This window comes from Lycorma delicatula, chromosome 3 (assembly GCF_047948215.1).
Source record: "Lycorma delicatula isolate Av1 chromosome 3, ASM4794821v1, whole genome shotgun sequence".
NCBI lineage: Eukaryota > Metazoa > Arthropoda > Insecta > Hemiptera > Fulgoridae > Lycorma > Lycorma delicatula.
Genome location: NC_134457.1, coordinates 119,654,692 through 119,676,933, shown reverse-complemented (window position 1 = coordinate 119,676,933; position 22,242 = coordinate 119,654,692). Strand labels below are relative to the sequence as shown.

At 27.7% G+C, this 22,242-nt stretch overlaps 1 protein-coding gene across 1 annotated transcript in view; it reads right to left on the bottom strand.

Moving 5' to 3' along the window:
- Positions 1 to 2,493: 2,493 nt before the first annotated feature.
- Positions 2,494 to 22,242, bottom strand: part of LOC142321937 (zinc finger SWIM domain-containing protein 5-like) — a 424,904-nt gene continuing 405,155 nt past the window's right edge. The window contains exons 10-18 of the mRNA XM_075360468.1: positions 20,912 to 21,652; positions 19,410 to 19,576; positions 17,692 to 17,936; positions 14,554 to 14,708; positions 13,365 to 13,528; positions 10,351 to 10,498; positions 5,867 to 5,985; positions 4,865 to 5,083; positions 2,494 to 3,651 (exon numbers count right to left, since the gene is read on the bottom strand). Coding sequence (XP_075216583.1) covers positions 3,133 to 3,651; positions 4,865 to 5,083; positions 5,867 to 5,985; positions 10,351 to 10,498; positions 13,365 to 13,528; positions 14,554 to 14,708; positions 17,692 to 17,936; positions 19,410 to 19,576; positions 20,912 to 21,652 — 2,477 coding nt within the window. The 3' untranslated portion in view covers positions 2,494 to 3,132. The remainder of the gene's footprint in view (positions 3,652 to 4,864; positions 5,084 to 5,866; positions 5,986 to 10,350; positions 10,499 to 13,364; positions 13,529 to 14,553; positions 14,709 to 17,691; positions 17,937 to 19,409; positions 19,577 to 20,911; positions 21,653 to 22,242) is intronic.

Sequence of the window (22,242 nt, the reverse complement as noted above, 5' to 3'; positions counted from 1 at the left end):
AAGTTGAGTAAAAATGAGATTTTTACATCATGACTATAATGATGAGAAAATATAAAAGTAGATGCACAGCAAAAGGGTTACATTAGTGTACAAAAATTTCTAACAGTTACTCTAAATTTAAAAAAAAAATATATATATAGTTATGACAAAAAAATAAACAAACATAGAAACTTATTATAAATGAATAATGTTATAAATTTAAAAATAAAAGTTTCTAAATAAAAAACTGAACTGATTAAGCAGCAGAAAAAGCAAACAGTTTTGGTTTCTTTTAACATATTTAGTTGATTAAATAGAAATAACAATCAATAATTAATATGAACACAACCAAGACAACAAATAATTTGATACAATATTGATTATCACTTCCAACCAGATACAATCCTACAATAAATTTAACTATAAAAAAATTATTTTTTTTCTTTTAATAATTCACAAAAAAAATAAAATAATGATCTCAAGAGGTAGTTTTGTCATAATTTAATGAATTAATCAATTCATAAGCAAATAAATTTAAGTATTTCATTATGTAAATAACAACAATAATTTACACAATCTAAACTAGTCTAGAAAACTACAGACTGTCCTGACTGATTGATGATTTTTTTGTACTCAATACTATAATAATATTATAATTTATTTAATTATAATAGGAAGCAGAATAATGCACCAAGTATTAGTGGCACAAACATAGTATAATTTTACAATATTACATAATAGTATTTTTAATAATACATTATATATTCAATGCTTGCAACCTGACATGCTTAATGAATAAGTTAACATTTGTCATCTTAAAACTAATTTTTATTTATTTACTTACTTATCTAACTGTATATGTATATAATAATTATTATTATTAATTTAATTATTACAACACTAATATATAATGACGGCTTATATTATACAAAACATTTCTTACTTTATATTTACATACAATAATTATCTTTGGTTGCAAATATTAAACAAAAAAGAAAAATCATATATATATATATATATATTATATTTATATATAAAAGATGTTTTTAATGAGACAATACAAACACAACAAATCAAATACAAAATATAACAAGTAATTGAAATTAATTAACAAAATTATTTTAAATAATAATAATAAGTAATTTAGAGTTCAGGGAACAAAATAGAACACAATTGAGCATGTTTAACACAAAATATTATTTATTTTAGTTTTGACAAAAACATTTTTTTCATATGGATAAAAAAATGTTTGGCTAGTGCAGAAAGAGATAAGTTATAAATACAGTTAACATTAAATTACTAGACTGGTGTTAACAAAACAAAAAAAAATTCTTGCTGAAAGAGCTGAATAGTTTTATCAGAAGAAATACAATTCCCTTTCCTCCAATAAGAATAAAAATTGTGACTAAAAATATGAAAATAATCTAATACAAAATAGATATCTGAAAGAGTCCTAACAGAAGATTAATAAGATAACAGATAACTAGAAACAGAATAACAAACATTAGAAAGGTAAAGTGATTATATTGCATTAGGTTAAGTGAGTGACTTATAAGTGATAGATGAATCACCTGACTATTATTTGATGGTATAACTGTTATCTATTATGATGAAGTTTTTACTGATTACCTTTAAAAAAGAAAAATATTGAGTCAGCATAAAATAAAACTGCAATACATTAAAAAAGATCTGTGATAAAACTAGCAAAATATATGAAGTTTAAAATAAGATAATTTAATGATTTTCTTCAAGGAGGTTCTTTGATCTACTTGATTCAGTGTTGTGAATGGAGAATTTGGAAAGGTAAATTTATTCTTATTAGAAAAAAAAATTTACAAACTAAAACATACAGGCTTAATAAGAAGACTAACCTGTAAGTAAGATTCCTTTTTATCCAGGGGATATAAATACTTGGTATAACCTGTTATATATTTCTTCAGTAGACTAATGTTTTATGATCCACATGTCACAAACTGTATAATTACTGTTTCTTTCTTTTAACATGAAAATTCTGGCAAGGGAAAATAAAACTATTCAAATTTTTTTTCATGTTAAACAACTCAACTGCATGTGAAATCTCCAAACAGTAATTTAAGTGGTTTATAATGTTGTCTATTATAAATTATTACTATAGCTGTATAATTCAATATTTAAAAAAAAAATGTATGAGATCTATAGAATTTATATTAATTAATAAAATGACAATATTGATCTTGTTATAGGGTACAAATATTGTATGTATGAGATAGATACATACATCTAACAAAATGTATGACTCAAAAGTCATAAAAAGCAGTTTTACAGTACAGAAAGTAATCAATAGTATTATATAATTAAAACAAAATCTTACAAATGCAATTCTTTAAATATAAAAAAAAAAAATATAATAAGAAATTAATTTTCAACATAAACTATACGATAAAACAACTTTTAACTAAAACATAACAAAATTAATACTAATTAAAAAAAATAATAAACAAAATATGGAATAATACAAACATATTTCATAATAATAAAAATTAATAGGCTTATAATAATTAAACTAATCACTTACAAAGATTTATTTGCACTAAATTCAAATAAAAACTAAAACTTAAATGATTTTATAATCATCTGAACCTCACACGGGAACAAAAATGCACTGCAGATTTGATTTATAGGTGGGAATTATTTATATATATTATAGTATATATTTATTTTTATAAGTGTATATATAATATTTTTTTCATATTGCAATATAAATACTTCAAAGATGTTCACAATAACTTCGTTTCTGTTTGGAAGAAAAATACAAATATATATAATATTTAGTCTCTATTTACCATACGTTACCTTATGAATTATATCAGTCTATTAAAAAACTGCACAAAACAACACACTAAAAAATGAATAAAAATAAATGATAAATAAACAATTCTATACATTCTATTTCTTAGTTACTTATTTCATAATTTATTATGTACACAAAATAAATGTGACTGATGTTTTTTTTATTACCTGATATATTCATTAAAAAAAATTCAGCCGAGTTACTTTATTGGCACACAGATATCTCCTTCCACCTACCAATCCTTCTTTTTTAATTAATTTGTAATTTTCCTACTGCAAACATACGTTCCATCACCTAAAAGATGGAACCGTATTCTGCATTAGTCAGCCAAATCGTTCTTTAACAAGGAACATAAGTTTCTTCTTACCTTTATATGCAAGTTTCATGTTCTCTACAAGTTGTGTAAATTGTGCATGCCCATCATGAGCCAATATAAAAGTGTCCCTTGCTTTACCAAGAAAATCAATAAAATCACCATAATGGCGAGGAGAGATATGAGTTAGACGAGAGTGAGTAGTATGAACATAAGCGGCAACTGCAGCTTCCAATAACTGACGTAACGGAGGTCTGTCATATGACAATGGCTTAACACCACCTCTGTTACCTGCCCCACTACTTCTATGATGGTGATGGTGATGATGATGATGTTTACCTTCTGAACCCGGATGAGGACATGACACGCCAGGAGCAGTGATTGAGCAACGTCTTAGGATATCAGATAGAACAGTTGCACATTGTACATTTTTCACTAACAATGGTATCATATTGCTCAATTCTGATTTACCCAGTGAATGACTAAGAGCACAGGCCCAATGAATGTCATTAATTGCTGGATGTGTGTCCTGAAAAAAATAATTTAAAAGAATATTAAAAATGGATAAAGAGATTTAAAGCAAAATTTAATTGATGAAAATATAAATATATTTATTTCTATTTTTACTTCTATAACAAAACATATATGATTGTTCAGTAAACAGACTATAGTCTACTTCTAAACTGTATTGTTAAAACCCTACTGAGAGAAATGTTCAGGATTAAACATTTCTATAGATCATTAAGTTATTGTTCATTCTTGTAGTAAATATTTCATGTACTCAGAAACTCAACTACTGCACAATATTGACCGTGCCATCAAGCAGGTTCTTTCAGTTGAGACCAGTAATATGTTACAGATTAACCTTAGTGTATAGGGTTCATTTAAAAGCAATATTCAGCGTTATTAAATAAGAGAAAGACAAGACCCAGCTGTCTAACCACAAATGACCTTACAACTTTTCAGAGGTATTATTATCTCAAAACATAAAAAGAAACAATTTACTTTGATCAGACATAATTAGAGATAAAATGAGAAATAAAATTACAACAAAGATAGACAAACAAGTAACATCAAAAGGCGTACCCATAAATTATTTAATAAAAAGTAGATTGATAACAAAAACAAGAAATGCATGGTTTACTGTTAACACCAGTTTACCATTAAATAGTAACTATGCATAATATTCATCAGTTTTCTTCTGTTTTCCTCCACTACAAATTTAAGACAGAAATTTAAAGAAACATAGCAATTTTCAGACATGAGGAATTTAAAAATGATAACTAAAAGCTTGATATTTATTAACATTACTATTATACTTGTATACATTCTTATAATAAGAAAATTAAGACTGACATAAAAAAAAAATTTACATAAAAACAAAAATAAATTATTTTATCATGAATTCATTTTTAATCACTAATCCTATTAACTTCAAATAAAACAGTCAAAAACAAAAAGAAATATTGAGAAATTAGTAAAAAAATCTTTTATTTTTATATCTTCAATTTGTATAATAACAGATTTGGATAGTAATACCTGAAATGTAGATACTTGAGAAACAGCTAACTTATTTAGAAATCAAATAATTAATTTATTGATTTAAATAATACTATACTGACACTAACTTATCTACCAAAATATATTTCTTTTAATGAGGATCAAAGTTGAATACATACTGAATTTACAGTACTACTGATATTATACTGAGCAATTCTTATTCAAGAAATAATTCTCATTACCTGATTATAAGCAAGGTGAACATTTTTCATTGCTAACATGGCAAGTTTATATGCTCGTGTAGGATATCCTCTGTGCTCCATATAACGTGCTATCGTAAATAACTGAGAAGATGTCATGATATGTGATGCCGCATCAATTACAATCTGATATGCTGTTTCAAATGCAAGAGCTTCATTTTCACACAATGTCAAAGCATTCAAGGCACAATTTGGAGGATCCTGAAAAATGTAACACATTGTTAGGACTTCAACAACTTTATGATTATCAGAAAATAATCAGAACTGTGAATCTGAATATCAAAATCATTAACAAAAACAATAAATTGAGTAATAGTAAAAAGTCTACAATAATTAATATACTATAATTTTAATATAATTATTATATTAGTTAATGCAATATTAGTTAATTGTAATATTAATTAGTTAATGCAATTATATAATTAAATCATTGTAATTGTTAAGGGAGTTTACATGTATGAATGATGCTGTACTCCCCGCCATGAATGAAATCTCTGACTGATGTAGAAGTTTGCGTATTAACTGTTGAACCAACTGACTTCAGCCATTTGGGAAAATCATGTCATTTTTTTAATGAGTAAAAAATCATATATAAAAATAATAATTATATTTCATTATATGTAAATTACTAACATTATAATTCAGGAACTATTCTGCTTATTCAAAAAACTTCTAAGAAGTAAAATTTAAGAAAGGCAACTTGTTAGCAGTAATATATCAAAAAACTAAATTAAACATTTCTTTCTGCATAAGAATATCAGTTCTTAAAGGTAATTATACTTTTACACACTAGAACTGTATACAAGATTGTATATCATGGCTTAGATTGAAAAATTATTCTTTATCCTGACCAAAATTAATAAAAAATTTCATGAAAAAAATCACTTACAATCAAGTATGTATAGCTTAGTAATTAATGTGAATACTGAAAAATCAATAATGTTAATTTCTAAAATAAAATTATAAAAAAGAAATTTATCTTACCTTTGTGGCACATTGGAGTGCAAGAGTTCTAGCACACCCTGATAACTCCTCCTGTTGAGCAAATGTCAGGTTCAGTCGCATTATTGTGCTGTGGCTCATTATTGTTGTAGCCACAGGACCTAAAATAACAATGAATGTATTTTAAATTGGAGAGACAGAATAAATGATTAATTTATTTAATAGCACTAAATACATAATTACTAATTAATTTCTTAATACCTCAATGTTTAAACAGTAACTTAATACAACACAATTGAGAACCAGACAAATGGAAGACAGTCTTTACTGAGAAAAGGAATCTACCAGTAACAACACAATGGATTTAGGAATAAGAACGAATAATTTTTTTTAATATCTGTAAAGAGTACAGAATTTGAAGGCAGCAAAATATGGATCACAGGAAATCTAGAAAGATAAAACATAGGCTTTTGAAATATGGTGTTATAGGAAGAATTCTGAAAATTAGGTGGAATAATTAAGTGGAAAATGAAGTGGTTTTAAGAAAAATTAATAAAAGGTTGTAAACAAATTCTTATAATTCAGAAGAAGAACCAGATACTAAATTGCATTCAGGATTAATTACTATAGTTATGGATGGAAGTATAAAAGGAAAATTGGAAAACATTGTAGAGCTTACAAGTATAGATCTAGAAGAGAAAAGTTAGAATATACAAAACAAATAACTGAAGAAGTTGGATTGTGCAAATATGCTGAAATTAAAAGATAACTGTATGACGGAAAGGAATAGAGAAGTCTACCAAACTAGACAGTTGAGAAAAAAGTTAGTTGCAGCCCGGGTCATCAGTAAATTTTTATTTTTTACTGAATTTTTCAAAAACGTGCTTATAAGTTTTCAGAGAGAAGTCTTTTTTATTCAATTAATAATAATCTTGAATTTGTATATTTTAACCCTCTTAAAAGTTATTTCAAAACATTATTTTCATTTTCTTTTCATGAATTATTATTTCAATATTAAAATTTACAATTTTTTTTAGTTTTCTGTTTTTATTGCACCACTTCAATACTGTAACAAATTTTGTCAGAATTCTTTTCCTGCTTAATTCTTTTTAATTTTAATAATGGAACAAAATTAAATATTTTACAAAACTAACTAAAGGAAGTTAATTTTTTTTTCATTCTCCAAAAACTTATTTTCATTGTCATTCTAGTTACATTTTTAACAACTTCAATTTCTTTAGTTATCTGAGTTTTCTAACTTCATTGATTTGGACAAGTGGGATTTTTTTGTTTTAATAATATTATTTTGTTATTATTTGGGCTACAATATTAGAAAATTACAAATATTTTTCTAATAAATGATTGTTTAACCCTGAAAGTGATAAGTGTAGTTTTACAATAAGATAAGGTAAATTAAAAATGGAAATATTGAGCAAATAACATCAGTTAATTCAATAATATTAAGTTTAAAATACATTTGTAGATGTAAATGGTAAATTGTTGTCATTGCTTCCAAAATAATTGTATTACGCATAAGTTGATGTTTTGAAAATGTTTAACTAATGTATGAAAGATTTATTAGAAAAAAATTTAAAGAAAGTGTCACTAAAATTGTATTAGATAAATTCAGAGAGACTAAAATAATAATTTAGATTTTCTGAACATTAGTAATGATGACAAAAAATTTCTGATTATGAACTGGATATTTCTTCTAAATGAACTTCATGCAAATTGCTGTACGAACGTAAGAACAAGGTAATCCACTGGAAAATAAATAAAATTTAAGATTTCATAGCAAGGGATATTGGTCTAACTTCTCTTCTATTGTATAAATGTATATAAAATATATATATAAAAAAAAAAAGTATATATTTTATGACATTCAAATATTATAAAATTTCATGTAAGAAAACATTAAGATCTACTTTATAAAACATATATCTCACCTTTTTTATACTTATTTTTTAAACTTTTCGATTTGATTGTAAAGAGAATTTTTATTTTCACATATTTTAATCTTTTTTTTTTTTAAACCGTTTCTCAGTTCTAATATAATAATAATAATAACAATGTTTTTACTTGCAACCAAAATATATATATATATATATATATATATAAATAAATAAAAAATAAAACTAAAACAACAATTAGAATATTCAATACAATAAAAAAATATAAGGAACGTACAATAATTAAAATTATCAGCTAAATTTCACAGTACAATTAATATAATTCAGGGTAAAAGAGTGCACAATACAAAATTAAAAATTAGATATCTGCATTTGAACACCTGTGTTAGAAATCATAAGCAGATGAAAATAAGACATAAATATATAATAAAAACAATAAATTTTAATTTTAATCTAATGGTAACAAACATTACATCTACAAAGCCCTACTTCTGCTCATCTACCTCTAGCAAAAATAGTAATAATAGCAAAGTAATTCAGTATTATTATTATTTGTTTATTATTCATGCCTAACAATAGTGCTTGTTTCTACATTCTAATTTCATTTTTAAAGCATTCATATGCTAACTTTCTTAAAAAAACAAAAATTTTTTCCACATTTCTTAAAAAATGACTAACAAACTAGCATTTTGTGTTCTATCATTTGCTGTTTTTATTTATAGCAGTATTTAAGACTTTATTTTGATATGTTTAGAGAAATATTTAGTTTTGCATATCTTTGTTTTCTGTATAATTTAATGATTTTCATGAAAATGACAAAACTGTGTTACAAAAATGAATAAAAAATGATTTGACCAAGATAACCAGAAAGATGATAAAAATGTGTGAACACAACATGAACATTTCATCTTAACACTGTTCTCTAACAAGATAATTGACTACTGTTTGTTATATAATTCTGAATAAAATAAGGAACAATTTGTATATCATCAAATTAATTTTAATCACTTGAATAATTTTTTAATTAAGTATAAACTTTGTTTTGTTAAAATGTGATGATAATATTTAAAAACGTTACCAACAATTTATAAAAATGAAATCATTAACTGACTATAAAAATATACAATTTTATCTTTAGTTGATAAATTTTTATAATTTTACAGCTACATTAATTTTACATGCTTTATGTAAAATTGAATCTTATGTGCTTTTCCTTAAGTACTTTTATTGAATAAGTGACCCTAAAAAGGTATTTATGACATCTGTTTATACCATACCATTGCCTCTACTAGAGTTTATAAAAATATCTACATGAGATATTTGAAATAAATATCATGTATAAAAAAAACCTGTAATAGTCCAACCCTTTCTATAAAACAAACATAACAAAGCAGTAATACTGTTACCATGTTATGTCCTGAAATTATATTAACTGTTTTTATATTCACGTAATACACTAGGCATTTGCTAAACTGGTTAAAGTTAAATGTTTATATATTATTACATATACTTATTGTTAATATACTTACTTTATATTACAGTTACACAGTTACATAATTATTTGATTAACAATAGGTAATAATAAATGAAAGTAACTTCAAAGTAATATGTAACACTATTAAATAATGTTTATATCCAAAATAAGGATAACATTCTCTGTAAAATTCAATAAGAGGCCTGTCACTTCAGAACTTTTTCTAATATCACTTCTAAGATTAAGTTGGCTAATAATTGTACACTTATTAAACTGTGACTTTTTTATTATTACTCGGGTAGGAACTGTATCTTTGAGCAAGCTAGTTCCAACAAAATTTTAAATTTATCACTAACCCATTACCATACGGTTATCTGCCCAGAGGTAGATTCTTTGCACAACATCCAGTCTCCATTCCCATCTAAATGTCTGTGTTCCTACCATTCTTTTAATGTCTGTAATTTGTACTCTTTTCTATTTGCTTTGTTTTTTTCTATTTGCTTTGTTTTGTACCATCTATCACATTTTCTAGCATTGGTTTAGTCAACTCTCCTCCTCTCATAATATTGTCCCAACCATTTAGCTTCTTTATTTTTAATTATTCTGATTAAGTTTCCTATTTTCATTTACTCTACTCATTATTGTACATTTTTCACTCGATCATTTATTCATTTTACTTCGTCTTCACATTTCAAATGCCTCCAGCCTTTCTTTCTTACTTTTTCATAGCATTCATGTTTTACATCCTAAAAACACCCTCTGAACACATACTTCTTCATAGAGAATATGTAGGTTAGACTTGATGAAATGAAATCTAACTGCATACTATTTATTTATTTTAAACATTCCTCAATCCCTTCTATTCTTGTTTTTATTTATTTTTTATTTTTTGCTTCTGCAATCGTCAGTTAGGACAATCCTAAGAACCTGTATGTGCCATTTTACTTTAATTCTTACTTCTTTCACATCGACATTCATAGCTTATTGTTTCATTACTTTTTTTATAGAATTCATTTTCACACTAAATTCTTTCATGTCTTCTAATTTTAAAACCACTTTGAATATTCTATGCTTTATCGCTTAAGAAAAGTGAGTTTGCACTAATAAATGAAGTACAAAGTAAACCAGACTGCATAACTTACCAGTAGCCTCAGTCGGTGTAAATAACTGATACCAGTTCTGCATAATTGATACAAGTGCCTCAACACCAACTTCAGTAGCACACGTCACTAACCACCGTACCATCTCTCGACGACGCCAGTTTAAAGAAGATAATGTCATTCGCATTACCTGCAAAAAGGTCAAGAAATTTTTAATTGTTTTACAATAACAAAATAATATACTTAAGATACTACAGTATTACCAAAAAGTACATTTATCAAACGTTATCCAGTTAAAGTTTCAACACTTCTAGAGTGATTGATCTGTAAAGTAATACTTTTGGAAATTAATAATAAAAATGATATATAGAGTTGTTTTATTGCAGATTAGATTATTCTGCAGATTTAATGTTAATACTTTTTTAGTTTACTTATGTAATAAGTCACTATTCAAATTCTCTATTATTTAACAATGAATCACACAAATTTTTTTTTTATAACATGTTTAGTTCACATTTTAATATCATTCATATCAAAATCAGACTTATTCTTTGGTCAAATTAGTTAATTCCCTTCATCTGAAAGCTAAAGCAAAACAATACAGTAAATTATAAATATTTCATTATTATTTGTAATCATGCGTTACAAAATTTGTTTATTCACTCATTGGTAATGGTGTAGGACATAATTTTAGCTTAATTAAACTATAATTTAAGCTAAACTAACAGTTCAACTGTAACTAATTAATAAAAACACAAAAAAAGTGCTTCAGGTTCAGTGAGCTAAAAGAAAATAAAAAATACAATAATATGAATAATAATAAATGAACAGTCAATTCGAGAACTATAACTGAAAAGAAATCACATCAGAGACATCTTTGAATCATTGAATCATCTTTAGTCTTATTTAAGTTTTTAGAGTATTAAAAAAAAATTGTATTTTTAATTTTTATAATCTGAGAAAGATTTAAGGGTTGACAGATGACTGAATCTCAATATATAAATTCTATTTACTTAGTTAAGTAATGGAGGTAATAAGAAAATAAAATATTGAATATTGTTTAAACTACTAAAATTATTTGTATATATTTAAAAACATCTACATTAACAAAAAAATCTATAACTATTCTATTAATTACAGAGAACCAACATAATGTAACATACTGTTTGATTACTAATTTCTATAGGACCAAGTTAATACTAAATTTTATATACAATATCTAAAAATGAAAAAAGAAAAATAATAAAATAAGATAAGAAATCTTATTTGATTCTGTTCTGGTGGTGGATTGTGCTTAATTTTGTTTTTGCTTTAATCAATTAGTACAGAGGAAGATGTGGACAATAAAAGAATTGATTTTACTAAATTAGAATATATGTAACGAGTATAATAATAATTTATTATAATAATTATATACAGTGTGTCCATAAAAAATAATGGTGAGGTTTTAAATGGTTATAACTTCAGAACAAAGCATTGCAGTGAGATGAACTGTATGTTAAATGAAAGAGAAATACTCCAAGTTTATGTGTGCGAAAGCTTGTTGGGTTTCCAGTACACACAAACAGCACATGTGCATTAATCATCATGTTTGCAGTGCAGTGGAAGGTTCAATGTGTGTTGTGTGTTGCGACTTGCTATGTTTGACTCAGTTACATGTGTTAAAAATGAATACCATCATGTGTACAATGAAGACCTCCATATGAAAATAACATTCAGTAATGATACAAACAACTTAAAGAAACAGGCAGTCTACTGAAGCAAACATGTCCAGGATGGCCATCAGTGTCTTATGAACCAGTAAAGCAGTGAAAACAAGTTTCTTGCGTAGCCAGAAAAAATCAGTGCAGAGGTATTCTAGATAGTTGGGTACTCTTTAAACAACTGTTCACAATGTGTTAAAACACAGTTAAGTTTCACCATGTACAAAATTCAGATATTACTACAACTTTATCCACAGGACAAAGTGAAACGATTTGATTTTGCTGTAGACATTCTGGGTAGGTATTCTAGGCAAGATGATGATTTTTTTAAACAAGTTCATTTTCAGTAATGAAGTAATGTTTTACGTTTCTGGAAAAGTACATTGGCATAATATTCATATAAGGGGTACTGAACCTCCACATGCCATTATTGAATATCAGTGTGATGGTGAAAAAGTGTGATGTGCTATTGGATGAGAGAGCTATTGGCCCCTTCCTTTTTGTTGAAAAACAATAACAGGGAACATCTTCCTGGATGTGCTAGAAGGGTATGCAGTGTTCCAAATACCGGAGAATCCCATTTTCCAGTTAGACAGAGGTCCTCCACATTTTGCTGCAATTGTGCAGGATTTTCTTAACAAAACATTTCCTTAGTGATGGGTCGGATGAGAAGGATGGATTTGTCTGGCCCCCATGGAATTTTATTTTTGGAATTATGTAAAAACACAAGTGTACTCCAAGTTCAAAATGTAGACCATTTAAAAAAAGGGATCACTAAAGCTGTTTCTTCTATCATGCCAGATGTTTTCTGCCATGTATGACAAGAGACTGAAAATTGTCTTGAAGTCTGCAAGGCAACTAAGGGAGCACACATCAAAATCTACTGAACAGGTAAGAAACTTGGAATGTTTCTCTTTCATTTAAGGTATAGTTCACTTCTTTACAATGCTTAGCTCTGAAGCTATAACTATTTAAAACCCCACATTATTTTACGAACACTGTATGTATATGTTTGTACTATATGTATATATACATATTTAAATTGTTCTATTCAGTTTAGATGATTCTTTTGTTAACCAGTGGCTCAATTTCCCTATTTAGAATTTACAAAACATTTATTCAGCACTACATTTCTTACAAACTTTTAATTATTTTCATTTATCAAAGATAAATGAATAAAATAAATCGGCACTCGTGAAAATTAAGAAATGAGAATTTTTAATTACATTAAAAAAAAATCTTAGCCGACTCCAAATATGAAAGACAAAATTTTCATTTTTTGTACAGTGTGATGCATTAAGCTAATTTAATAATAAAATAAACTCATATATAAGAAACGGAATAGTAACACACTTGAAGGCCTAATTCAAAGGCGACGCTTAGTAAAGTTGGATGTCTTGGTCCTGTTTCTGGTGTTGCAAAACGAAAGGCATCTTGTGCCAATTTAAACAGGTGAGAAGAACTGTGAATGTGCCTTTGTGCAGATTCAAGAACTGTTCGCAATCTCATTACTTCCCCTAAACAAATAATTTAATAAAATACATTTAAGTAATAAGAATTATTAATATAGAATTAATATATATATAAATACATTGCCATAATGTTCATAAAAGGGGTACTGAACCTCCACATGCCATTATTTAACATCAGTGAAAAACTGTGTGTGTGTGTGTGTGTATATATATATATATATATATATATATATTATATTAATAATATGTATAAAATATTATAAGTATATATGTGTACACATATACCTATACAATATATATATATATATATTGTAGATTTAAATAATATTTTTCACATAAATATTTACCTCTTTCAAATGGCAATCAGATCTATTATAGAATAGATTTGTTAAGAATATAAAAAGGACAATATAAAAAATGCTCTGTGTTTTACTCATAATTGCTAATTTTGCTAACAAAATACAATTCATATAGAATATTATTCAAGCAAGAAGAGATCGGCAATTACATGTAGAATTCAAGTTTTTTTCTTAGAACTCATAATCACAAAGGATGAAAGTTGCTCTTCAAAAACAATAAAAATTAAGCATTCAACCAGATATTAACAGTTTTAGAAAATGCTTTTTCTCTGAACAAAGATTCAGAATTTGTTTCAGATTATAACTTCAACCATAGATTATGGAAAGCATCAATTTGTAGTAAAATATATACATTTACCATAATAGAATCAATGTTTTAAACATTAAGAGAGGGTAGAAAAGTAGATATGACCCAAGCCCTTTAATTTTATACAATAAAATCAATATTTATGACATTGAGTAAGCAGTGAGTTACGTTAGTGTTTGTCATTCAAAGATATATAAAACAGTTAAAAGCATCAAAAACTAAAACATTTAAAAGTAGAATCAACACTAATATATTATTAGTCATTTCTTAAAACAGAAATTTTGAGAAAAAGCAATTTATATTTTAATATTATCTACAAAATTAACATTTCTTAATGAAAAAAATGATTAAACAATACAAATGTATAAGGAGCAACATCTGTCAGTTTATATAAAACACCATACCTTTTGCAGCACTAAGCATAGTTGATGCTAATGCGCACTGCTGAGTCTCTATATGCCCAATTGTGAACCATCTAGGATATCGACTGAGAACAAGTGATGAAACATTTCCATTAACAGGATCATCAGAATCCTCATGCTCCTCCAGTATAGGTAACCTAAAAACGTTTTAATAATACTGCATATTAATAAAACTATACATAAAAAATTTACATTACATGACAGTCTTAAACATTCTACACATATTAACCCTTTACAGTGGAGTTTTATTACTATCAGAATTCTGTAAGTGGAAAGAAGTTGAAAAAAATCCACCTAAATCAAAAGATTTTTAAAATGGTTACAAAATTTTTCTGAAAAAAAAACCCAAAGTTACTGATTGATTTCTAAGAATATATTAAAAATTACAATTTGGTATAAAATTTTCACCTAAAATTTGTTAAGGATATAGTATTTTAAATACTACTACTATATAATATTATGAATATAAAATACTTTTAGAAAACAATATTTAAAAGACATTCAGAGGACAATTCCATCTAATTAATGTTATATATCCATGTAAATCAGGCAAACAAAAACTAAAACAGGGAGAAATAGTGCTACTGAATTAACATTTGAATTCCATTGAATAATGCCAGCCATATCATTAAATATTTTCATGCCTACTGATTGTGACATTATTTATCACTATAATTTTATGTACATTTAGAAAAAAAATATTATAGTATACATAACTGAACATGCAAGAGATAAACAGGTACAAAGAAAGAATTGCTTATTTATCTCCTGTTTTATGAATCTGGGTCTAATTCTGTTCTGTAAGTACAATTTATATATTAATTTATTAAAAATATTAATGGTGAAAAGCCACAAACTAAACGAGCTGATAACACATGCTACAAATAAAATTGAACATAGCTTGTGTAGGTAGAAAAAGAAATGGACTCAGTACATTTGAGAAATAATTAGTAGATTACTATGCAATTGCTAAAGGAGGTACAGCTGTTTAGATAGCAAAAAAGCAGGTTAAAAAGGGTTATGATAGTGAATTTGCAATCATTATTTTCAATCAGGAATGACATTTTTCACTTTCCATAGATTTTGATATCATATTGCTATACACAAGTTCTCAGTTTGTAGTGAATTTATTGACTGAAAATTTTAAGAATATAAATTAATGTTATGTCATCCATTTGCTATTGCAATGAAATAATCTCTGAAGTCAAAAAATAAAATTAATTTTTATTTGAACTCATATAAATGAAATATGCTTATTATTTAACAACATAATTCTTTCCTACTTTTCTGTACTAAGTCCATCAATTAACAAGGTTTCTAATTCCTAGCTGAAAGAAATATTTTGGTCTGGTAGCACCCAACATTGCACAGCTCTTCTTTTAGTGGACCAAAATGATAAAGATTGCTTGGAGATAGGTCAGGCCCGTACAGCTTCCCAAACTGAGATCCTGAAGCCAAAGAAGTGCTTTGTTAGCCATATGAAGTCAGGCATTATCCTGAAGCAAAATCATGAAAGTTTACCACACCTTATGTATTTAATTTTTGCCTTCAGAAATTGCAGTAGTCCACAGGCTTTCAACACTCAGTCTTTCACTTTAAGACTGAATAAAAACTGGATTTTTCATATCTTAGAATACTATTATCATCAACTTTACTGCAGACCTGTGAGTTCTGGATTTTTTGCAACAGGAGATGAAGGATGCTTCCAGACTAAACTTTGTTGCTTATTCTTGAGTTCCAGGTGATGGACTTATCTCTTATTAATTATTATCTACTTCAAAAATGTTTTCTTCATCTTCATAATATTTTAAAAAGGTTGAAAAATTTTCAAACAATTCTCTTTGTGGATGCTTGTCACTTGACAAGGAACTCAACAAAAAAGCATATACTTTTCAAAAGTTTAAAAATTGTGGACAACAGAAAATCCCAAGCTAAAGCTTATAATCAACTCGCTAGCAACTTGCTATGATGACTATCAGCAAAACCAGTGCACCTTGAAGTGCATGCCTGAGGACATGTAGAATTACTAAAGCCAGGGCATCTATGTCCATCCATGCCTGTGGTTCATCTTTGATTGTTGTGAATCGTTTGTTTAATCATTTTGATCTGTTTTTAATTTAAGTGGAAAGCCTATGTTTCTGTTATTCACCACATAGAGAAATACTACCTTTTTTGAAATGATCAATCTATTTATATGTCTTAATTCTGCTCATACATTGCTTTTGATACTGCTACTGCATTCTATGAATAATCTTTGCTGGTTTCATCCCTTCTGAATGCAGAAAATATAACAATGCTCTTCTTATATATATATATATATAATTATAAATGGCTGCATAACACACTTATAAATATGCGTATGATGATTATAAATATGAGTATGTGTACACTTCTTTTTACCTTCATTTTGTTATATAAACACTGGTCACTTACAGAAAAAGGATAAACAAAGTTCTAAACATTTGCTTGAATCCCACCTAGGTGGGGACTAGATTTAAGTCCAGAAAGATTGGAGGCTTTTAACTCAAGAAAAGAAATAGAAATAGTGGGATTAACAGTTGGATGATCTTATCAAGTTTTTTTACTACCCACCTCAGGTTCAAAGCAGTCTCAATCAGCAAAGAAAGGTCTCAGTTTTAAGTCAAAATTTCTTTCTCTTTTAAGTCAAAAAAAATAAAAATATGGAGCTTCTAAATCAACCTAAATTGAAGATCTTTTAAGAAGAAGATTGAGTTGGAGTACAACCTGGTTTTTGTATGTCCTGATACAAGGTTATAATATATCTATGAGTGGATATTATGCATTAGAAATACAACTGGCAAGTTGTTTTATAGGCCTCCACCAAAAACATTAAAAGTTTTATTCTAATAATATAAGTTATTGCCTTTATTGCAATTTTGTTCCTTAGATAATGCCATGGCAGCTGAAAACTGGGAGAATACAGAAGTAAACAAGATACATCTGTGAGTTTGATTCACTAAATCACCCATCCACTATAGAATCAGATGAATTGGTGGCACTTGCTTCCTTGATTGGGAAAAACAAAGTGATGCCAATGTAATATCAACCCAGGAAAAGCCAGATACATAAATAATTTTAAAATAATATTTTTACACATACCTCATTGCTCTCAGACCAACTTCATATGCGAGGTCAGGATAATAATTCAGAAGAGCTAGAAATAGAAAGCGTGCAAAGGTGTGCATAGGAATGCTTTCTGGATGAATACCAATTCCAAGTCCACTTGTTGGTCCACCTTCTAATAAAACAATAGCCTGACGACGTAAAACAGCAACCAGACTATTGTCTAACTCCATCTCTTGTAGCTTTGCTATTAGTCTATCCTCTTGCTTACAAGCTTTTTCCTAACAAAAAAATAAAATTATTTTATAATGCTGTAAGGAGATTAGGAAATTTTTCCTTAAAAGAAGTATTCTTGAAACTTAAGTAACGAAATGTGGAGACACATAAACAAAAAGTTAAAAATTTTATAAAATCTTTCTCTTACTTATTCTAAAAATTTTTTCCGATTTTTTCTGTATGTTAAAATTGGTCACAAGTAATGTTAATTAATTAATTAACCAATTAAACTACAAACCAATCAGATCCCCTGCTTCTGACTGAAGGGAAGACTACTCACATTTTTAACAACTAGTTCAGTTTTCATAACTTAAATTCAAAATATTGCAAAATATACACAAATCAAACTTACACAAGCAATTTTTTAAAAATTGCAGTTTTTGAGAAATGAATTGCAATTCACAGAATGAAACATAGGTTACCATATTTATTATTTATTTTTTTTTATTTAGCTTGAACAAAATCTCCATTTTTACAAATCTCCATATTACATATGTATAAATTAGGAGGCCCAGCTCTTTACAATAAGCCCCTCATTTCTATGCAGAAATTTGTGTACAAGCAGCAGATAGAAAATATTAGTCCCTTGGAAGATTCATAGTTTGTAATGCCCCTACATTAAATCATAAAAATACCACAGATGATGCACCTCCAATTCTCCATGTCCTACTACAGATCCAGTGACTATTTTCCAAAGCCAACAAAATACCATGGGAAGAAAATGATCAAAGGCTAAGGAAACAGCCGGAGAATAAGAAAAGACAATCTAACCACAGAGAAACTGAGAAACAACACAAACAACTTCTCCTTAAAGGAGTCCTTCAAGGTGTCCTTCTGGCAATGAGTCTCCTATGCACAACCTGTCAAGAGATTAAAGTGTCTTTACCATGATGCCAGTATCACATTACAGATCAATTACTTTATATTTTATACCTCAAACATGTGCTGCAGAAAAATTGCTTTTCCTTTGGAAATTATACCCATCTGCAATTAGTTCAGGCTTACTTAAATAAAGTCCTCCCCAATACCGGAGATGTAAGGCGTGTAGGAGTATCCAGTTGAACTACAACCAGTCAGATCCCCTGCTACTGACTGAAGGGGGAGATTGTTCACACTTTTAAAAACTAGTTCAGTTTTCATAACTTAAATTCAAAATATTGCAAAGTATATAACTAATCAAACTTACACAAGCAATTTTTTAAAAATTGCAGTTTGTGAAAAATGAATTGCAGTTCACAGAATGAAACATAAGTTACCAAATATATTATGTTCTTAATGCTGTAATTATGTAATTAAAATATATATAACATGAAGCTTGCAACTATGTCTTCTATTTTTTAATGTAAAAAATATATTTAAAATTCAATGTATTTCCAGAAATGTTGTTTTATATGTATTTTTGTTTAGCCGTTAAATACAATTCTTCATCATAAATAATAACCAATACATTAAACTTGAAAAAAGAGAAATTTTAATACCTGAGCATATAATCCTGGAGGCATAATTCGCTGCTGTCCTAATCCAATAAGGGCAACTTCTACAGCGAGTGTAAGATATGTCTCAGAGCGGTCTCTTGAACCCACAACAGCAACATGATGGTACCTTGGAGTAACTGAATTACTAGACTCTTCTACACCAACTGGGTCTTTAGGACAGAAATCATTGATAGCAATATTAAAAGTAAGTACAAGATTGCACAAAAGCTATTTCAGAAAAAAATAAGATTTGAGATATCAGTATTGTAATATAAGATAAATAAATCTGCTATAGATTTATTCATCTTTTGATATTATTTCATTTATAAAATCTTTACTTACAAGTAACATCAGTTTTATTATTAATAAAATTTAAAAAGAAGTTTCTTTATTTTAAAATCATATCGAGTTTCACTTATTTATTACACTATTAACTTATTCCCAGTGTCTAATATTATATTACGAAAATATATTGATTAAATTAATAAATTCTATTTGTTTGTGCATTTTTTTCCTCATTTGTTTTTGTTGAAATATTACATGGCCTTTCACTAATATTAATTTCTAAGTTTATAATGTCTTCTGGAGCAATCTTGGTACATTCCATTTTTTCCCCATGCAGCAGCAATTGATTGCAATTTTGAGATTGTGTTAATGCCATTTATCAAGTTATTTTGCATTTATTGTAATGTTATTTTTCAGTAATTATTTACCAGTACAATATTTTTATTTTTTTCAGTTTTCCATTAATTATTGCAGACATTAGCAGTGATAAATCCAATTAGCTGTAATAAGTTATGCCCTACATTATTTAACAATAGTAATTCGTAAGAGTCAGTTTAATAAATACAACTTCATTCATTTGTATTTTATACCCATATTTGTATTTGTATTTCTTATTTCATACCCATTAATTTCTAGGATCCTACAATCTGCAGCATTTCAGGTTCTGTTAAACCATTAAATCATAATGTATAATATACCATCTTGCCCAGAGTTATTCCTTTTTATAACACAGTCACTTTTTTATCTCAAATGACATATTTAAATCAGTAAAACTATCTACAGCAATATTCCATCAAAAAAGTTTTTTTTTAAAATTAAAAATAGTAAAATTACACAGCATCACCTGAAACAAAATTCAGTTCATATTCCCCAAAAAATAATTTTAATAACTGACATTATGAATGTAACTTATAAATTCTGTATTCAACCCTTAAAAAATCTAACAACCAAAATGTTACATGAGGCATAACATGTAATAAAATAGCAAGTATGATAGTCTTCAATTACTATGGAATAAATATTTTTCTACATATCGATAAAATAATTTTTATGGGAACCAAATCTATAAAAATTAAAGCACACAGTAGGAATTAACACATATGGAAACAAAAACGAAACAAACAATGAAGGAAACATCTATTGCACATAGATATTACATTAATTTATTTGTCATTTATTTATTTATTAACTTGCACTTAGAAATTAGTGAAATTACTTACCAAAATAACTAGGAGTACTAGGAGATTGATCATCAGGAATGCGAGAAGCATCGGCTAATGTATCAAAAAGGCATCCAATCGGGTCAAGTGGATGACCGACCCATCCTTCAGCCCAGTTTGAATTGGCACAGTATTTAGTAGAACAAGAAGTCCGACTTTCAGAACAAGATTTAACACTACCACAACAACGGATGGCACATCGGGGTGAAATATTTGAACGGGAATGACTGTCCATGTAACCGCCACAACGAGATCCACCACATGTATTAGGATTATAACGATAATGGCAGTCATTAAAACAACGCTGACTGCAAGAGGAACTAGACCGAGGGTGATTGTCATAGGAACAGTGTATGCCATGATGACTATCAGCATAACCAGTGCACCTTGAAGTGCATGCCTGAGGACATGTAGGATTACTAAAGCCTGGGCATCTATGTCCATCCATGCAAGCACTTGGGCCATATCCCGGGCACCTGTGGTTATCACCACAACCGCGAGAACCACTGTTACTAAAACTAGAACCACTGTTACTATATCCAGAACACCGTAACGATTCACCACAACCACCAGCACTGCTACAACTTATTTTCTGTTGCTGACTTTCATGCCACCTTCGTTGTGCATTCAACTGTTGCTGCTTCATTGTCCTGACTACTGCTACAGCTAATCGTAGAGCAGCACTCTGATGTCCATGAGATCGAAGAGCATCCACCCGAGCTGCACATGTCGGCAGAGGTTCTACACACAAAACAAAAAGAAAACAAAATCAGTTAATATGTCTTTGTTATTTTATATAAATAAACAGAGATTCTCTATGAATGCACAGAAAATCAAATATGAGAAGAATGATTATATAGCAAATGAAACATGAGGAAAAGCTGTGACCAAAACAAAAGAAATGAGGCTGAGGTAAACTGCCTCGTAAAAATCGTTAAAGAACAAGTGATTACAAAGAAAATTACAAGGCCTTACAAAGAAAATGGGTAGAAAGCTACTGGAATAGACTGTAACAGAAAATAAAAACTAAAGACACAATGTAAAAACTGAATGATCAAACATTTTGAAGAGAAGTATTTTGATCTGGAAGTAACTGAATCTAGGATCCATCATTCAATAATAGAAAATACAAGAAATTATTTAAAAAAAGTTAAATTCAAACCACTTTCTAACATTAAAAGATTCATAAACAATTAAAAGATAATTTGAAAATTTTATATTTTGATCTGACACCAGATACACCAAAAAAATACATCCTTACTAATGAGGCTGGATCTGAAAGATACCAGTCTGAAATTACAGAAACCCTAACCCAAAATTCAGTTTATAAT